Here is a 21,276-nt window from a genome sequence, read left to right on the forward strand (position 1 = left end):
TGAAAGACTCAAAGTCTTACTTTAAAAGATTAATATCAATATAGTGTCAGCACCACCCGTGATCAGTGCAGGACAAACAGCGATGCAAGAAGTCTACTTGAAAAGTACAGAGATCTGAAGTCTAGGCCACATTGTGTGAAAAGGGCAGCAGCAGAATTAAAAACAGTCAGGTAAAAACTAATGTTTAAAGGAAATATTAAAAGAAAAACACAGATGTTTTGGATGTTGAGTGTGGCAGGGCTGGTAGTAGTAATTAAGTGTCCAAAAAAATGCACAAAACATGATACTATTTATATTATATTTCAAAAACATTTAAAAATTTAATAAAATATTTGTTTTTAGAAAGTCAACAAAAAACAGAAAGTCAACAGAAAGACATTCTCAGAAGAGTTTGGTGATATTATTTCAGTTGGTTTATGGGTACCTGTACATTTGTTTTACTATTCTTTGTATCTTGCACATAGTTATATATTTATAAAATATTTCATTAAAAATATATACATAGAAAAGAAAACTGGCTAAATACTTAGAACTGCTTACATTTGGAAAAATGAGAAAGAAGCAAGACCAGAAAGGCAGAAAGGTGAATAAATAAATAATTTGGTCAGAGAAGTTTTTAAAAAAGGATAATACAGGCTTTTCGATTTAAGGAAGAAAAAGCAAGTCCAGGAATGTCAAATGTTACACAGAAGTCAAGGAGAACTGGAATCGGAAAAAGAATGTCAGGGACATCTCATCATCTTGAGACAGCAATTTCAGGTGCCTGACAGAGAGAACTGCCACGCTGTAAGGTGTAAGAGAACACCTTGAGAACAGAAGGCAGTAACAGCCGCCCTCTGCAGATGCTGGACTAGGAAGAAGAGGTAGGCATGGAAGTCCAGTGCACAGTTTTTCAGCAGGATGAAACTCTGCATGTTTGCAGAGTGGGAGAGAGGCAGGCAGCAGCAGGCACGTGGTACATACTGGGGTGGGCCTAGAGAAAGGAACCAAAGACACAGGAGAAAGGAGGGAATTGTAGCGATTATATATCAGTTTTAAATAAACAATATTATAATCTTGGGCATTAAAAAATGATAAGGTTGCTAGTCCCTATATTAAATGTCTCACTCCGTAGTCAGGAAATAGTCAACAGGCTATAAATTACACCTCTGCCACACACGGTTTCTTAGCTCAAAGAGTTAAACTTTCTCATTTCTGTTAACTCACCACAAAGTCTCATCCAACTGAGCACCCCCTGGACTTTTTAAAAGGGTCTTACTAAAAGGTATGGCAGAGGCATCACCTCTCCCACTCCCCAATTCTCTGGTCCAAGGAACAGATCCTCTTCTAAGAGGGATTATTGTTTCCCTTGGGACAGGGGTGGTAAGTGTTAATGAGCCTCCAGGAGCAAGACTGAAGGCAGACAGGGGTGGGGGAATCCAGAGTCTAGGAAGAGGCAGGAGTCTTTGGGAATGATCCAAACAGTAGGGAAGTGCCACAGACCAGATGCAGCAGCCTTGGTTGGTAAAGCGAGGCTCGGACCCTAAGCAAATCAACAGCCATACTGGGATGTGGGGGCTGCTCTGAAAAACAGCATGAACCTCCTCTCACTGGAGGTACTGCCTCAAAAGTCTTTTACACCAGAAGCTGTAATTAACTTCTAGCTCTCACTGCTTTGTATTGCTGAAGGAGAGAGCTGTGATATCACTTAGGAATTAAGGCATTTTTGTATGGTTAGGTTGTGATAAAACGCAGAAACGTCTCTCTTAATACCACATTTACCAAGTGATTCCCTCCAAATTAAAATAGTCATAATTTTTTTTAAAAACGTCTCCTGCTCCTCAAAGTTAACAAACACTATTTTTATAGAAAATTGACCATTTTCAGACTGATACCAGTTCACTCCCTCTAGGCAATATAATCACAAATTACGGTTTAAGTAATCTCCCTACTCACTGACTTTCTAGTAGAGGCAATGAGATTGAAAAAATAAAATAAAAAGTTACAGCCTTTGCTTCTACAAACCATTTATGTGACAGCTAATCAGAGATGCAAAAGCACCAGACAATGAACAACCCTTTTCTGTCTTTTTCTAAAGTTTAGTGAGCTATACACTCTGTCTTGACTTAACAAGCACTGTCCTTTACTAAGTTAGTGACACTCTTTATAGGCTTTTCCTCGAAGAACAGAGGAAGTGGATTGTGCCTTTCTTTTTGATTCTCAGTTATCCCATAAGGTGGCTGATAAATACATGATCTCACTGGGTGTAGAGATGATTTGTTAGGAAGGTTTATATGACTGAAGTGAGAAGACTGTTTCTGCAACATGAGCTTTCCCTGAACTTGAGTGGGGTTCAAGGCTGAAATTCAATTCAGGGCACAACCTCTTGACAAGGTAGCCCACTGAATTCAAGGTTGTATAGTGATAACTATGATGCAGCAGATAACTCTGCCTCCTGTATTATTTGCTTGACTTTCTTCCAAAAAGAACCCTGACCAAGGAAGATCCAAAAACAAACATTTAAAACTTCTGCGCCTTACAACTCAGGCCTAAGGCTAAATAACTCAACGGGCTCCAAACTGAGAAGCAAATAGCAATGAAAAAAAAGCAGAAAGGTCCTTTTACTGCATCACAAAGGCAGCACACTGGCAATTCTCAGAGGCTAGCAACCCTGCAAAAGGGGCTCTCAATGTGAACATGGAGCTTCCTGCTGCCAATCAATAGGGCACTCCTGGTTGTGTAGGGAGTGAATGCCATTTACTAACTGGGTTGCATTAAAACCGGCAGGCCCATTTATGAACAGCAACCCACTTTATTTTCCAGGAGATCTTGGGGTGTACCATGCCCTTTTATGGCACAAGGAAACTTACTTTGTTGGCATATGAGAAACAGAACTTGTCCAACTTGGAACCCCTGGTACATAAAGCAAATAAAAGATTAGAAGCCACCCAGGTGTAAGAGATTAAGGACTTAACGGGCAGATGGAGAAGAAGAGCATCACCTGGACATCTTTCATCCTTTATAATAAAGGAAAGTTCCCTTGCAATCCCAGTGGAAAGAATAAGCTTAAATGAACAAAATTTAGCAATTCTGTTGACAAAGGCAGAATCCTTGAATAGACATTTCTTTATTGCGAGTTTGGCTGCCAAAACCTGATTACCTCTTATAACAAATAAGTCTCTACCTAGCAGAAAGAGAACTAAATAACAAAAATATGTCTTGCCCCCCACAGGTCTTCATCCAAAAATGTTGAACGTCACAACTTCCAGAGTCTAGCTTGAACAGATGGGGCTTGAAGAACACCAGTGTGTGGACAGGAGCAAATGCTGAGTTAAGGCCCATCTTTGATCTGCTGAGCTCAGCCTTAAAGGAATGACTTTAAACATCACCACTGTCATCACGCTGCTCTGCTGATAAGACTCTTCTGAGTGGTCCACAAATGTTTAAGAATCAAAAGTAACAAACAAATCTCATGACCTGGATTCGGAAGCTTCTTAATAATAAGGTCCAACCAATTCAATGTAATGTCACTCCTCCTCATGGCAAAACCCTCCACTTGGGCCAGACCAGTGTGGCTGTCCCCTGATCATTCTCATTTCTGACAGGTGAGGACTCCATCTATGCTTTGTTAATAGAGAAACCTACCCTCCTTTTACTTCTGCCTTTACATACCCAGATTCCACTTCATTTTTGTCTGACCATGAGCTCATGTGTTGCTTCCTTCTTGGAGCTCCTTTAATAGTATTTTCTTCACTCCTTTGATCATTTAATTAAATAATGATACAAGAGAACCAATATGGATGTTTTAGCCCCCTGCAGAACACTTTTGTTTTTTCCCATTGTTTTATTATGGCATTTTCAAACATACATAAAATTAGAGATAACTGTATAACATAACTCCAGTTAACCATCACCTACCACCAAAACTTGTCAACACATGACCAACTCCTAATGGACTTTATATTCCATAAAGAAAGGTATGAAATTGTTTTCATACTTGTTTGCTTTTTTTTCCCAGAGTCTAGATTAGTGTTAAGCATGCAGTGACAACTCAATCAACACTTGGCTGTGGAAACGAATTGAAATCCAGTCCACCAAAGTTCTGAGCTGGCCCTTAAATGTACACCTTTCTTCATCCAATCAATTCTTAGGTAGACAAACCATAAAAATAGTCAATGTTTTTAAAAGAAATATTAGCAAATAAGAAGAAAAAATTTTCTGAAATATTGTATGTAAGTGAAATACCTATAACCTTACTCTTAAGCCCATCAGTTAACATTTAATCAGCAAATCAAATTTTCTCTTGAGACCAAGACTTAAAATATCATTATCAACAAAGAAACAAACAACCTGGCATATTAGAGAGGAACTAGAATTTACCTTTAGGGGACTTAATTTTAGCTAGCAGCATGACCTTAAGCAAGTCACTTATCCTCCCCTCAGTCCTTACCTATAAAATAAAAATAGTTGTTTTTCCTAGTGACCTTACAGTGCTATTTTGAAGATGATTTTTTTTTTATTTGTCAAACTGCTTTCTAAAATACAAAGCATCATGTAAATATTACACTGTCTTTATGGGACACCCAGGCCCTTTTCAAAGAGGTTCTGTAATCCACTTGGGGGCACATGACATAAAACAATCTGAAATATTACAAGCTAAATGTCTAAACAGCAATGTAAGCAATATGGATATGAAAAAAAGTGAAGAGGCTAGCAAAGGCTTCATGGTAGAAGTGGGCATAAAGTTGGGTCTTAAAGGATCAACAGAATTTGGGTAAGGGAGAGGAAGAAACAAAGGCATTTGTTTTGATTTGATTAGATTAAATATATCATTAAAATTTATACACACACACACACAGACACACATACACACACACACACACACACACACAGAGTATCCAAACTGCTGAAAGAATACTTAGAGCAGTTTGTGCTTTGCCTAAAGCAGAGAGTGTCTGAAAAAAAAAAAATGGTAGAGATGTTGAAGCAGTTGACTGAGGTTAAATTATGAAGGACCTCAAATGAAGGCTAATCCTTTTGACTTTAAAGGAAACACTGGCAAAATCTGAGATCAGTATCAGCAAAATAGCATCCCCCTCCCTGCCAAGTAAATGATTTATAATAGAGTTTAAGGTAAGGAAAACCATCAGGGAATTGTTAACCATTATCAAGATGGGACACAATCAGAGCTGTGACTACAGAGTAAGCAGCGAAAAGACTAAAGAAAAGACTATAAATTCGGAACATGTACAAGATGAGACCAAAAACTAGTAAGTAAAATTCCTTGATAGAAATCTTCTAAGCATTCAAACTCTTTCCTTGGATAACAAAGCTCCATATAACTAGAACCTGCCCATCTCATCCTAGAAAAGTTCTCCTATGACCATTATGCTTGTTCTCTGTCCCTGCATGATGCTAATCCCCTTCCAGATTTAGGCCCTTGGATTAGCTGTTTGCTCTGTCTCTGCTGCATTTCTCTGATCTCTGTGTGCCTAGGTCCTTTTTGCCATTCAGATCTCCAGGGGGAAAGTCACTTTCTCAAACAATTCTTGTGAACCACCTGGTGCAAGATGGTTTCCAAGATTCTAATTCTCACATTATTCTAGTTAAATTATCTGCTTAGCACTTACTGCATTCTGATATTTTGCTCATTTATTTATTTGTTTTCCCCACTCTCACCGCTAGAGTAGAGCTCCTGGGAGAACAGGAACCTTGAGACTTACTCAGAGCTATACATCCCCAGCAGCCAGATTAATGGTTGGCATAGATTAGGTTGCTTGATAAATACTCGTGGAATGGCTAAATTAATGAGTCATTCATAATGACCTTCAGACATAAAGGCTATTCCGGGGGCCCCTATCTTCTTCAGGCTTGGATATTCCATTTCCCTAATATGCTGCGAGAGAATTCCAAAGCTTTTCAATTCTATCTCTTTTTGACTTTGCTAGTTTTAGGTGGTGTCTTTGATTTGTATATAAGAGCTTTAAATAGACTACTTTGAGGCTTTCATTACCTCTTTCCGGCCTCATAAAACACATGTATACTGAGCAGACTAGCTATCATCCCTTATTACAGGGATTGAAACTCAAAAGGTCCCACAAAATAATCACTCAATGAACAAGGATGTGATGACCAAAGGACCTGGGATTGAACACAGGCCAAAAGATGTCAAAACTTTTACCCAAATATATAAAATACCTAAACTTTATTCCTAACCAGCATAAAAAAAAATGAGATCACTTACTTCTAATTCTCATGCAGCATGTCACAACACCTAACATAATAGAGATACTCAAAAAATAGTTATTTGTATATGTGTTTACTGATCTGCTTACAAAAGTCCCCTCCCTAAAAGAAGTGGGGGGGGGGGGGGAGTGAATAAGAAAAAAGGAAAATATGAAAGAAAAAGAAACAAAGAGAATTCCCCCCCGCCAAATCAGAATAGAAATTCACTCCTATATCTATGGGGCTAAACTGACTTCCTTCCTTTACAATCCTTGGAAGTTCACAACCAAACCAAAAGTATCTTTTAACGAATATTAACCCAAAGGATCACTGTATCTGTTCCCAAGTATTATATTTGTGCTGTTGTTCCAAAACACCAAGATCTAAAGATGTTTAAGTTTAAACCAATCTTTGATCTCTAGGTGCTAGAAATTTTCCATTCTTTATTACTTATTTGAATCATTCCTCAGTATAAATTTATGACTATATACCTTATTGTTTTAAACATAAAATGAGAATTGATTTACTGTTTCCAGAAAGCTCAGAAGAATGATTTTTCAAAAGATCATTCAAAGAATACTAAGGATCTAAATCTCATCAGGGAATTCCAGTGGTGTGTGCAATGGTTATTTATATAACTAAATGCAGAAATAACATGTAGCAGCTAGTTATAATGACAGCTTAAAAAAGGCTTTTGAAAATCAGGCTGTTAAAATTAACCATAAATTGTCCACTAGATTACATAAGTGGATGTTTTAATTTACAGTGTTCAAAGTTTGTTTTCCTTTAAACTCCAATTTGTATTACTAACAACAGAATAATTAGATTCTCTACAGTATTTTCAAAAGAAACAGTAAAATAGACACAAACTATAAATATGTCTGACATTTCTTTTATATTTCCTCCCTACCACACTCTTTCAATTGAAAAGCATATACTAAAATAGATAATTACAACCTTTTCTTTTTTCCATTATGTTCTAAGAATGGAAACTGAAATCACCACAGCAAAAGTTAAATTTTAGATAAAAACATAACGTCACCCAGTTTAGTTTTGTATTTCCCTTGAAGAGGCAACGTTTTATTATACACCACCTGCAATCTAAAATGAGGGAAAAAATCAGTCTTTGACTTGGAAATGGACAAAGAGGTCACAGAGAAATTCAAGTTGTACAGAAACTCAAAAACCCGTTTAAAAAAGACCAATTCCAATTAACTATCAAAGTCAGCACAGAAAATAAATAAAGGAGTTGATTTTAAATTGTTGTATTTTTCTTACTGATATAATATTATATTAATAAATGATACAGCACTGTCAGATTAAATGGACTAGAAGGAAATGGTTCTTGTATTTTTGGGGGTTGGCTAGGAATCCTGCCCCGGTAGGATACTTTTTTTTTCTTCCCTCTTGGTACTGAAGATCAGCCCATTAAATGTATGTAAATAACAGATACAGAGGTATGGAAAACAAGGAATCAGAAGTGCATTAATTCAGATTCAACAAGCTGGGCTGAACACCAGGGAGTGAGCCAGCGAAGCACTGGCATCTCTTTCACCCTTTGGAGCATCTGTCTTCCCCAGTCCCTTTGGAAAAAACAAACTCCTGAGAAACCAAAGTCATAAACTGAACAAACACTGCCTAACTCTCCTTACTGCTCATTATTTTTTAATCTGCTATTAAAAGGGAAGTGAATTCATTTCATGGAAATATTTCTCAATAGACTTAGTGAAGGGACACTTGACAGCTCCTGCTACGCTAAATGAAATCAGGCATGATTGAGTAGAACAACAAAAGACTTCTGTCATATACTTGCAATAATTGTTTTGTTAACAGGATTCTTTTCTTCATTTGTTTACATTTGTTTACACACTGTAAATTTCATCAACAAATCAATGCGAACAGAGTCCAAAGGAAAAGTAAAGCAGGTGTTTTATAATAAAAGCAAATCACTGTCAGGAACCAGAGAGAAGTCACCCTCGCATGATAAGTTTTAAGAAAACAAGGACTATAATAGCATGGAAATTTTTTCAAACCTTTAAATGAAACAAATAGGGACTCATTAAGAGTAAAAATCAGCAGCAAAAGGCTGCTTTGTTAACAAAGCAGAAGGTATGGTGCCAGTGTTAAAAATGAGCCAAAATACCCATATTAGGCAGTTACCATTGCCATAACTAAAATAAGCCTATTTAGTTGTGACTAAATTCAGAAGTCATTAATATGGCTAAAGTCCAAAATTTTTAAAGCAAGATTAAATTAGTAGAGAGGAAAAGAAAAATAATTCAGGCCCTTTAATAGTCAACAACTTAGTCCACGTATGGAGATAAGAAACATCCACTTAGCTCTTGATCAAATTGTAAAACAAAGTAAAGATGATGAAGAAGGAAGTATCCAGCTCAGTGTCTTACAAGTGGAAGACACTCAACAAATGACCTTTCCTTCCTTTCCTTCTGCTCCCTTCAGTCATTAACTCTTGTGTTACAGCCCTATTTACATTTTCAGGTATAAAGCTTTGTCTTCTCTCTGCAACTGGACTGAAAAATATGAACTGTTTCATTCATAGACAGATTTGTACGGTTTTAGTTCTGCCATATGTCTCACATGGGCCAACCATAAACAGTGTGTTGAGAGGGGGTATTGCTTGAAAGCTCAACAAAAATATGGCATGGGATATTAGGATGATTTCGGCTGTATTGGGGCAATACGCATCTAAAAGTTGTTTTAAAATAGTTCTTATTTTTATTATTTTGTCTGAGAGTAGGACCTTGGCTTCTTCCATACGTTCCTCTGTTACCCTCAATTTGTTATGGTCTTCCTCAGAATTATAAAATAACTGCAGTAGTGCCAAGCATCACGCTCTCCTGCAACAACATGCATCTCTCTTTTTCATCGGAGAAGAACACCTTTCCCAGAAGCCTCCCAGCTGACTTTCCGTCCTAACTCATTGGCCGGAGCTGATCACATGGGCATTCTTACAGACAAATTAAGTTGGGAAAGTAAGTAATGTGGGAGGGAGTTTGGCCAATGTGAAAAAAAGTGAGTAGAAGGACTACTGAACAGAAAGTTAATAATATCTGCAAAATTGTCATACACGATAATGAGCCAGTGTCGTTTACAATGGTTATAAATGAAGAAGCTATAGCTATAAGCTACAATACCTACTGCTATGGACCGAACTGTCACACCTCTCAAAAAGAATTCACATGTTGAAGTCCTAATCCCCAGTGTCACTGTATTTGGAGAGAAGGTCTTTAGGGGGTAATTAAGGTTAGATGAGGTCAAAAGGGTGGGACCCGAATCCCACAGGCCTGGTGCCCTGGTAAGAAGAGCATGGGACAGGAGCGCTCTCTCTCCGTTATGTGAGCATACAGGAAGGCGGCCATCTGCAAGCCAGGAAGAGAGCTCTCACCAGGAACTAAGGATACCAGCACTTTGACCGTTGTACTTCACACCAAGAGAGAAATAACTTTCTGTTGTTTAAGCCACCCAGACAGTAGTATTTCGCTATGGCAGCTCAAGCAGACTGATACATCTAGCAAAGAGAAGTCCTGCCACTCCTCTTTCTTCATTTGGGCTCTACATGGTTGAATGAGGACCCTTATAAACTGGAAGCATTCCAAGAGCTATGACACAGGAGTGATATCCTCTCTTCCTCACTCTTTGCATGGATGGTTCACGAGCATACTCTTACTCCAGCTCCTGTTCCCCAAGATCAATCTTTTAGAGACTTTTTATTTAAGTAAACAGTCATTTGGTTTAAGTCCCAATCTTCCTGGATCCAAAGCCAGCAGTATCTTTGGAGTGTAACAAACATTCCATTGCCAAAATATCAGCGCAATACATGTTAACATAAACCTTTAAAAAGGAGACAAAAACAAAAGATCCTATGCTTGTCCAGTTCTTACAGCTTTTTAAAACAGTGGAAAATGTTAAGAAGAAAATGGGTTGCAAAACTTCAGTGTTTATTTCTCAGTGAACTGGGGGGTAAGAAAAAAAGGCACATTCTGCTATATTATCACTTTCCAATTTCTGGCCAAACCCCTGTAGTTTTCATCACGCATCATTTTTGTGATTAATGATGTGCACCCAGTTAATGGAAAACAGCAGATTAGGTTTCCACTAATAGTTTTGGAAGTTATGTCTGCCTGCCTCATTTGGTAACAACCTCACTGTTCAGTAAGAAACTAATGGATTTAATCCCAAAGCAGAATTTAGTTTTACACATACAAGACAGGTCAGATTTCTAGAGTGGAGAAAATTACACTGTTAGAGATGGGCTGATCGTCAGTTGAAATTTAACACTGAAATAATATCTCATAAGGTTTGGGTTGTTGATTTTTTTCTTTTTACTTCTGTTTAGTGAGCAATTAAAAAAATTTACATTACTTACTTAAGGCCTATAAAAATAGGCAGATTTAGCAACTTGTAACCATGGCAAATAAAAATACATATAATGTGATACTTTCTATAATTAGTACACTAAGCTGAAAAACCATCTATTGTTCTGAAGACACAGGTAAGAAAGAGTTCCTTATATATTCACTTTGATGCTTATGTCATAAATAAAATTTACATTTGCTTGTTCTGTTTCACTATGGAAAATGTTGGTTCCAAATGTGGCTTAACAAAAAAGATGAGTGGAAAGCATACTAATCTAGGAATAGAAAATCAAGAGGCAAAAATTATCATCCCATTTCTGCCTCAAATTACTTGGGAAACAAATCTTTTGTTTTCATTTTCCCCACTACATTTTATATAGATCTCTCTTAAGTCATTTGTTTAACAACTGCTATGTTGTTTCAAGTTTTATCTATGTATATATCTCACATTCCTATCTGGATAGGCTCCTTAAAGGTAGATCCCACATCTGATTTACATTTTTATCTCCCATAGTGCGAAGCTAGACAGTAAGGTTTATATATTCACCTATATATCCCCAGATGTTAGCATGGTGTGACCTCATGCTAATAAGGTGTCAAAAAATTAGACATTTTAATAAATAAAAAACCTGAAAAGAAGAGAGCATGGAGGAGGAGGAATGAATAGGTGGAACACAGAGGATTTTTAGGGCAGTGTATGACACTGTAATATGACACTATAGTGATGGATAAATGTCATATTTGTCTAAACTCGTACAATGTACAACACCAAGAATGAACCCTAAAATTAACTATGAACTTTGAGTGATTATGGTGTGTCAATATAAGTTCATCTATTGTAACAAATGCACTTCTCTGGTGGGGATGTTGATAATGGGTGAGGCTGTGCATGTGTGGGGATCTGGGGTATTGGGGAAACCTCTGTACTTTCTTCTCAATTTAGCTGTGAACCTAAAACTGCTCTAAAGAAAATAAAGTCTTAAAAAAAAAAAAAAGAATGGTATGCTTTCACAGCAGAAGAAAATGCTGAGCACTTATTAAATCCAATAAGTCACAGATTTTTAATTTACTCATCATAATGTTAACCTAACTTTATGTTAAATGCCTACTATGTGTCAGACATTTTTCTAAACACTTTACATGTAATTAACTCACTTATAACAATCCAATGAGGTAGGTAGGATTTGAAAAACGAGGAAACTACAGTCAAAGAGATTAAGGATATTCATTCCTAAGGCTGCACTTCTGCGAAATAGTAGAGTTAATATTCAACCAGGAAGGACTGGCCCCCGAGTCCATGGGCTCTTATCCTGATCTGCCAGGTAGTCAAAATTCACTACTTAGAGAATCGTTTTTGCTTTTATTTCACAATTTCATAGGGTTTTTTTGTTTTTTTTTTTTTAATTTTTCAAATCAGAGGTTAAGTTTCTTGGGGTTAAAAACTGGTATCCCCTCATTACTGTATAGTCCATAGCAAATTTGATTAAATTACCACATCAATCTAATGCTTGGCCATCTGGTGAGATGAAACCTCTGGGAAGGGAAAATCACACCAAAGATATGCTGTATGTTCTTCAGATTTCTGTTCAACAGAAACATAGAAAAGAGAAGAGCTAGCTGGGAAAAAGTATTTTGTTTTCACTTCCATGATCACAATTTTCATACAGAAGTGATCCTATCCTAATAAAAGGTAGTAGAACTCGCGGGCTACTTTCTTTTTGACTCTTTCTGGTGTTACTGTTAAAGCTGGAAGAGAAGGAGGTGTCTCAGAGGGGTGGTCAGATAAGGAACGGCTCAAGCAAAGACAGGATAGGAGTCTTCACTGGAAATAAAAAAGAAAGGAGAGTCAGAAAAACGAGAAAGCTAAAAAAAGTGTCAAAGAAGAAGTCTGGAGAGTAATTCTCTGGAGAAGGGAAGCTGAGTAAACTCTGGAACTAAGGAGAACAATTTCTGTGCATATCATAACTCTTCTTAATCTAGAGTCTGGGAAAATAAAAAAGATGCATGGTTTCTTTAAGGATGAAAGAGTAGGCTTCTGACAAGGCACACTGCAATGGCTATATTTTAATTTTTAAAAATCCATAAAGATTCTGCATTAAGCAACAGTCAAAAGTTTTTCATGCTATTTCCTAATAGCAAAACTGCTGCATGAATATGGTTGTTTCTAATAACTGATATACAGGTACCACTAGGTATCTAAATAACAAAATCGCTGAAAACAACAATTAAGTAATTTATTGAGCATTTAAGTACATAAAGAAAAAAATATTCTTCTCTGTTGTTTGCTCTCATTGACTTAAGTTTTGCAGGTTAAGGAAAAAGATATGGAAGCAAAGTAATCACTTAAGAAATGGTCTATTGCTCAAATTTCAATCTGCAACAAAGAGATATTTACTCACAGGTTCTGTGTATTTAGCAGTCATTTTCTCTTATAAGAGATTTCTGAAAAGATCTCACTGGCCAGGTTAAAACTTGCACAAGTACTTTTTGCACTGTTTGCTTAAAAATACCGCAGGTGCATGTAACCTAGGCAGCTTTGTCATGCAAAATGAGACTGAACAAAGCAGCATTCATCAAGTTCTTGGTACTCTAACCCAACATTAAAATTAACATTGCAGAAATCTGTGCCATAAGAAAATGTTATTAATATCAATGATTCAAATATAGATCTTACCAAAAAATAGGAAGAAAGTAATTATATGTATGCCATTTCTTAGTTAAAAAGGAACAGCAGTTTGATACCATAGATATATTATGTATAGGATTTATCAATATCTACTTCTATGGGTTTTTTTTTCTCAAAGCTACAGCAATTTGATTCTTTAATGTACTATCTACACAGGTAGCAAACAACAAACAGCACTGAATGTATGCGACCTGACTCCAGAACCCAAATTTTTAACAATTTTGCTAGATTTGTTACCTGTGCTTTAATTTATCTTAAGGAGACTGAATTCATTGATAGTTTTATTTTGCTGAATTAGAGCTTTTCCTTTTTAGTGTTATGTTAAACTCCAATAAAAGATTCTAGGGAAATCATTATAATAGCAATGTGTTGTGAGGGTGACCCAGAGACGACAGCCATCACACTGTTGTCAGAGATGAGCCCATTAATCTTGCTTCAGTGCTTTAGCATTAGTTTCACACACCTCCACCCACTCACCTACTACATACACAGCCCTCCCAGAGCTGTGGACTCTGAAGGAAGCAGATGGCTATCTAAGATGAAGCGAAACACCCTTCTGTTCAAAAATAATGGAAACAACTAGTCCCTAATGAAAATCCATTGAAATCTCCATAGACACATAACCCTGAGCGGAGAACCTTACCGGTGGGACCACATCTATGAAGTAAGAAACTTTTAATAAAATAAAAAATCAACTCAAAATAAAGCAATTAAAAGAGTGCACTGATTTCCTCTCCCTCATCCCCAGGAATGAAAATCAGCCTAACATACTTTTTTAAAAAGCAAAAATAAAACTGTTCTTAGCTTATAAATTACTCAGTGACAATTATAAAAATATATACTTTTACATAACTCATTCTCATTAGGTTCTCTAATAAACTACAAATAGGCAAGTCTTTTAAAAGTTTAAATCTCAAGATCTAACACAAAAGTGAACTTTCAGAAGAGGTAACCTTCTGTTACTAGATACTGAACCTCAGTGAAGATTAATGAACAACTCTCCAAACTGGTAAATGGACTTTTTTTGTTAACCCACATAAACTGAGTCACACAAACCACAATGTAGGTATTGACACTATTCATTGCCTAGTTTAATCATAATTAAATCAAGCATTTCTGGGAGAAAAAAAATTCAAAGACATATGGACAACTTTTTTGGTTTGTTTGCATATATGTTTTATAGCTGGGGCTGAAGAAACCATGACAGGCCACGCACAGGGAGGCTTATGAGTAGTATCAGTAATTAGGGCAGTTAAGTGACAGTGCAATAGAATGAAGCAGTCACTTAGCTGCTAGAATGAAGACTCGAAAATCTCACTGAAATTCTTTAGTACTATCTTGAAGCCAAAATGGTCCACCTATCTAATCTTGGTTTCATTTGCTTATTTTTATACTTCAAGTGATTTACAAAAATATTTTTTAAATTACTGAAAATGCCTCCTCCTTATGTAACAAATTCCATGAAACACTATTTCATGTTTATTTTCCAAATGTTATTTTCAAGTAGTCAGTAAACCAAGCCCATGGGAATGTTACACTCAACTCAAAAAAGACTACTTCTTCCTGAACAGAGACATAGAAATATATCTATCACAAAAGCAGCTCTTTGCCAAACAACCAACAAATTTTGTACCTAAACAACTTTTTTACCATAGGTTGAAATATTTTCTCACTTTAAACATTCTGTGCCAGTGTATTTGAACATTTCCTCAAGAACAGCAGTAGAAGAGGACTGACTGAAGAGACGACCTCTCATTCCTATGGGGCTAGATTACCTCTAAGTATCACATGCACAATGACAATCGATGAGAGCCGATCACATCAAAGCATAAACCAGAAAAGAACAGATGATTACCTGATATTCATTGGGCCAAAAGGTGCTCACTGCTAGCTCAGCCCGAAGCCAATCTCTACCGGTGAATCCAGTCACATTCCAAATCGGATTGGCAAGAGGTCCTTTATTCACCCTAACTAATATGTTTAAGGTGCCAGGATTCAACCCTTTCTGGCTGTATAACAGGTAACTGAAGTCAATACAGTGAGTGTCATTCTCCTTCATTGTAGGCAGCTGAAGTCTGGCTTTTTCTCCAGGGTCATGATCTGAAGAGTCCACTATCATATAGGAACCTGAAATGACATTACATAAAATAAAGCTAAGTAGATATACAAGCAAAAGGGAAGATACAATAATAGAAAGAATACTAAAAACGATACCAATCTATTCTGAGTACTAAATTATGTCTTCCAGAACAAAGCTATAAAAAGATATCAAACAAGTCAGTAGGTGAATTGAATTCATAGTGGATAACAAACATCGTTTAGAGTGCATGACATGTACAAACTCATTTACCCTTCACAACCTGCTATTAATCCTATTTTATAAATTAGGAAACTGAGGCACAATTAGTAACTTAAAGTCAAACAGATCATGTAGAGCCAGGTTCAAATCCAGATCCCACTCTAAAAAATCTCTAATCTCACTCAACAGAGGTCTGTTATCAAACAAACAAAAAGATAAATGAACAAAACAAATATGTTATTGGCCTGGTTTACAAAGGAGTTCATTTCCCTTTTCCCCGTTCATAATGCTAATGCAGAGAAGGGCTAAGAGTGTGGGCACTGGAATCATTTCTGCTTTCAGATCCCAAGATCATCATTTCTGCGAGCTGTGTGACCTTTTGTAATATGCTAACAACTCTGGACTTGTTCAGGGAATAAGGATACTCTGCAGTATGAGTATGAGGACTGAAGCTTAAAATGCCAAATTTTCTAGAGCTGAGAATCTGACAAGTAGTAGATTCACCTACCTGGAGCCTCATCCACTAAGCTGTCAGCTGATCATCGTTGCTATTTCCCCTAGTTCTGCAATGGTATCGATACTCTTCAAAAGCTATAAGAAGCCTGGGTTGAAAACCACTAATCTATGCCATTACCTTTGGTTTATTAATAAATGTTCATTGGTAATCAGTGATGAGGAGGCATAGCTCACAGCACCTCACAGTTCCACCTTCAAACACACAATCTTTGCATGGTCGGCAAAGGTCATATTGTGCTAAGTATAAAAATGGGACTTGAACATTAGCTGCTGATACTAGTCCAAGGACCTCTCCAGAAAAACAACCAGTTTTTCTCAGGTCATTGTGGATTTTGACAAAGACATATATCACAAAAATGTAAATATTTATTACATTTTAAGTAAATAAAAAGTATGATAAATGGATATCATTTATCACACTTAAGGTAGAACACAAATTTTATTGTAAAATATCTTTCCCTGGAGTGTAATTTTAACCAAAATGTATTAGACGTAGTGTTACAGAACCCAGTGCTGCAAGGGTTGGTTACACTTGGAGCTCTCCTTCTGACCAACTTGAAGAATTAATCAACCTGCTGTCTCCTCCTTAAAACATACTAACTTTCCATGACACACTATACACTTACAGACTACCTGTCTAACTAGTTCAATTAACCCAACAAAAAGTTCAAATCATGTCAGATAAGAGGGCTTCAACCACCTAGAAAATCAAAATTTCAAATCTGACCAATTCCCAGTCAGTGGTACTCTGTGGTGCAGAAGGAGCCTTGGTGAAGATTCCATGTGATAAAACTATGAGTTTTCAAGCCAATTACAGCATTAGCTTATTACAGTGACTGCTATTGCTACAACTTTCCCTTCGTATTTCCCAGTTCTCATCTTCTCTTGTAACCTGAAATTCTCTTCTTTTCTTCTTATTCCTTTTCTTCTCTTCTCTTTTTCTTTTCTTTGTTTTCCTTCTCCTCTCATCTCCTCCCCTCCCTTTTCTGTTCCTTTCCTTTTCTTCTCTCCTTTCTTTTCTTTTCTCACAGATTGCACATTAGTAGGATAAATTGGCCATGTACATTTTGAAGAAACTGTGTCTTTTTTAAAAATAGGATATCCTGGATCCTACCCAATTTATAGACACAGGATGTTTCTATTCTTGGTTGTGCTCACATTCTGAAGTCCATGGCTGAATTGCAGAGGTATCTTTCAGATTCACCACAGCAAAACAGATCAATTATGGCTTTTAAGTAGGAACAGGCGTGAGATCTTGGATTAGTTACTTAGAGTTATTGGGCCTCAGCTTCTTCACAAACCTAGTGACCTATTTCTCCATGGCTATCACAGTTTTTTCAGTGATACATTATGACTGGAGTGGATTTAAATTATTTTTACAAGTCTGCATCAACTATGGCTTCTGATTGTCAATTTTAAAGTAGTGTTGCCTAAATGTCTTAGAGGCTTTCAAATAGATTATTTTCTTCCTTCATAAAATAAACTTTGAAATAAAATATTTTCTCTCACATTTTAATTATATAGTATGATATTTACCATTAAGACCATCTAGCAATTTTCAGCCCATTGCACTTTTAAGCTACAATAATTTTCTTATTAAGGAAATGGGATAAGCAAAGTTTATTAATTTGTAGGAATTAAATCCATTTGATCACTAGAAAGACAAAAGTCACAACAAAAAAGCTTGTCCAAACTATTTCAGCATTTCACAGGCACTTAAGGCAAGTTAAATACATTTTTAAAAGTACTCATTCATTTCTATAAGATGTTTCTTCTAAATGGGCTTCTTTCAATGCAAGCTGACTATTGCTACATTTTCTGGGTGCTATGGAATAATATGCATTTATTTCACAGTTCCAGAAAGGAAGAAGCAAGCACTAGTATCAAAAAGCCATCTAAATCCTTCTGCCAATGGACTTCATATAGTGGTAGTTTACCCCGTAGGCACCAAGGAGGTAGCTGCCTGTTTGACTCAGTATTCTCCTCCATCATCCCAAACAGAGAGAACACTAAACTATTCTTATCAACTTCTAAAAATACTTCCACAGTCTCCCAGAACTGGCTGCCAACCCTTAGAGTCAGGTAAGACTACAATATGCACTTCCCTCATTCTTTATATTATAATTTAAGCTTGTTCACTATTGTTTTACCATCAGCTAACTAATCGTTCAGATTTCTAATGAGTTTACTTCTATTCAGTTGTGAGTTAGCTATCTCAAGGCTTAATAATGAAACATCTGTGTGCACACACATATAATGTACTAATTTTTAATTATGAGAACTTCTTAAGTGTGGCCTTACAGATATTCCTTGCAGTCTCTTGAGCAACAGAGTTCTCACATATACCATTTAAGACGGGGAGAAAAATATATATGCCTATAATTATAATTTTAAAAGTATAACCATTCTGGACAGCAATTTAACAATGAGAATCAAAAACCTTAAAAGAGGTATATGTCGTCTGGTCTGGAATTCCAAATCTAGAAATGCACACTAAATAATCATGCATATGTACAAAGATGCAGCCTAAAAATGATGTCCATCTCACCATTACATTGTTTAAAATTTTTTAAATTAAAAATATGCTAAATGCCCAATAATAGGCAGTTTATAAAACTATGGTAAATCAATTTGATTAATAATTATGCAGTCATTAAAAATGATACCAAGAAAACCATTTAATGGAAGATTCAGTGTATTAAGTAAAATAAATGAATATACAAAACAGTATATTCATTTATGAAAAAATACATATATTTGTATTAAATAAATGCACTTGTGTAAGTGTGTGGGTGTATTCATATATGTACATGTATGTATGATCGGAAAAAAAACAAAAAATACAAAGCAAAATGTTAACTGTATTACCAGGGGGGAACCTGTACTTCTGTCTTCTTTTTTTGTTTATATACATTCACTGAATGTTCTACAATGAACATGCATTAGATTTGTACTTAAAAAAAAAAGAAAAACTACATGAATGCTATCTTACATGAGAAACATCAAATGAATAATGATTAATACTTAAGACATAAACACAGGTTTTTTTGCCTTTTAAAAATAAATCCTATTTGCATCCTACAGATTAACAGCATCTTGGCTTTCAAAATAACACAATACAAAAATCAGGAACTTCTTCTGTGTTTCAATTCATTAAAAAAGAAAAGAGGCAGCGAGTACTTAGACTAAATAGCAGTTTTCCTTTAAAAGAACAGCCAAAGAAAGCAAGTCCCATATTCATAAACACCACAATCTATTATCTAGATAAACAAATAATGCCCTATGGATTTTATGTATTAATGAAAATTTTATCTTTAAGCTATACTTCTAGGAAAAACGCAGTAACACAGAAAATAGGATTAACTGCAAAGAAAACAACGAGTGATAAATAGGTTTCTATACTTCATCCTGAAACTCCTTTATTTTTATATATATATATAAATATATATATCTATATATATAAATCTCTCTCTCTCTCTCTCTCTCTATATATATATATATCTCCTTTTATACACTAACAATATTTTACTAATTCAGTTCTTATTCAAAAATCCACTGAATGTGCCTTATAAAGTGAACTGAGAGAAATTTCCACTCTTCTGCCTAGTACTGACCACTCTCCACGATCTTGCCCCAAAACACTGCGGCCACATTTCCTCCCACCACTTCTCTTCACAAACCAGCTTGCCCAACCTGACAGAGTGCTTACTATTTTGTCCACATACCATGCTAGTTTTCTCCTCCAGCATGGGCTCGTGCTCTTCTAAGAAAGCCTCCCCTCATCTCAGCCCCTAGTCAATTTTTACCCACTATTCTTCCTCAGCAGCAGCCGACCCTGAGCTTTCCTGCCTTCAGTACACAACCTCTGCCTTTCTGGTTCTAGCCCTTAATTATATACTGCTTTTGTACAGTTTTTAAATAATTTATATAGGGACCATTTATCTCCCTCAGAGGAATGATAATGTTCTCTTAGAAAGCACCTGATTCATGCAGAGTCCAGTCAAAATGAGGAGAGAGAATTCACACAGTAAATGTAACAGTAAAAGCATAAGAGAAATAATTATTAACTACAAGAGGGTAGAGACTTCAAAGTTATAAAGAGAGTCGTAAAGAATAACCACAATACCCAAGGAAGAAAAAAATGTGGAAAGGAAAGGGAGGTTGCGAAGAATCAGATCCCCTTAGAAGGTGTGGTTACAGCCCACTGGTTTATGAAGACGTTTGCTGGGTTCGCTCAGGCCAGAGCTGGTCCACATCTGTCTGGCAAGCAGGAAACAGTCACATGCAGCAGGGTTTGGGGTGAGCTGTGTGAGTGCTGGCAGGGTCACAGCAACGTAGTCATCAGGCAGGGGTGGGGCTGCAAGCTCACTGAGGAACTACACGCACTGGGAAACCAGCTATGTAGGACCCGGAAGAAGAAACTAAAATAGAAACGTAATTCAATCAGGAGTGAAATCTCCTTCCCACTAAAATGCCCCTTCAGTATCCTCTATCGACAAAGCTTAACACTGTGCTAGTTACAAAGGAGAAAGGCTCAAAGGGTCAAGCTCCACTATCACAGAGCAGGTAAGGGAGGGCAGATTCAGAGCAGTTAGGCAGCAAGCTGACGCAGCATCTGACAAGGACCTTGTATATAGCAGAAACTCAAGGAACACCTGGTTGGTTGGTTAGTTGAATGACTAAATGAATGAGAAGGAGACAAGAGACTAGTTCTTAGAATATAACAGCATGTAACTGTTGAGGCAGTACCAACTCTACTTATACGTGGGATAAATTATCAGAAAACAACAAAAATAAAGCAAACAAGTAGACTGATTTATGCTGCTTTCAAACAATCATTTGATGGAACAGTATAAAGTTTGGAAGTATACACTTAACATATTTGTCAGAGCCATTCTTATGTAGATACAAAACCTTCTATTAGAGCAATGGTTCTCAAACATATTAGTCTTAGGACCCCTTTTCCACTCTTAAAAAATATTAAGACCATCAAAGGGCCTTTGTTTCTGTAAGTTCTATCAATATTGACCATATTACTAATTCAAACTAAGAAATTTCAAAAACATTTACTAATTCAGTTAATAATAATAACAATAAATCCATTATATGCTAACCCAAACAAAATATTTTTTATGAAAAATTACTATGTTTTCAAAAAATAGTATGAAGGGAGTCATCATTGTGCATTTCTGCAA

The 21,276-nt window shown here is 36.3% G+C and overlaps 1 protein-coding gene across 7 annotated transcripts in view; it reads right to left on the reverse strand.

Moving 5' to 3' along the window:
* Positions 1-21,276, reverse strand: part of PTPRK (protein tyrosine phosphatase receptor type K) — a 510,442-nt gene that overhangs the window by 309,353 nt on the left and 179,813 nt on the right. For all 7 annotated transcript variants that reach the window (XM_014564475.2, XM_006190871.3, XM_006190873.3 and 4 more), the window contains exon 3: positions 15,122-15,393. In XM_014564475.2, the coding sequence (XP_014419961.1) occupies positions 15,122-15,393 (272 nt within the window). The remainder of the gene's footprint in view (positions 1-15,121; positions 15,394-21,276) is intronic.

The sequence above is a fragment of the Camelus ferus genome, chromosome 8, assembly GCF_009834535.1.
Source record: "Camelus ferus isolate YT-003-E chromosome 8, BCGSAC_Cfer_1.0, whole genome shotgun sequence".
Lineage (NCBI taxonomy): Eukaryota > Metazoa > Chordata > Mammalia > Artiodactyla > Camelidae > Camelus > Camelus ferus.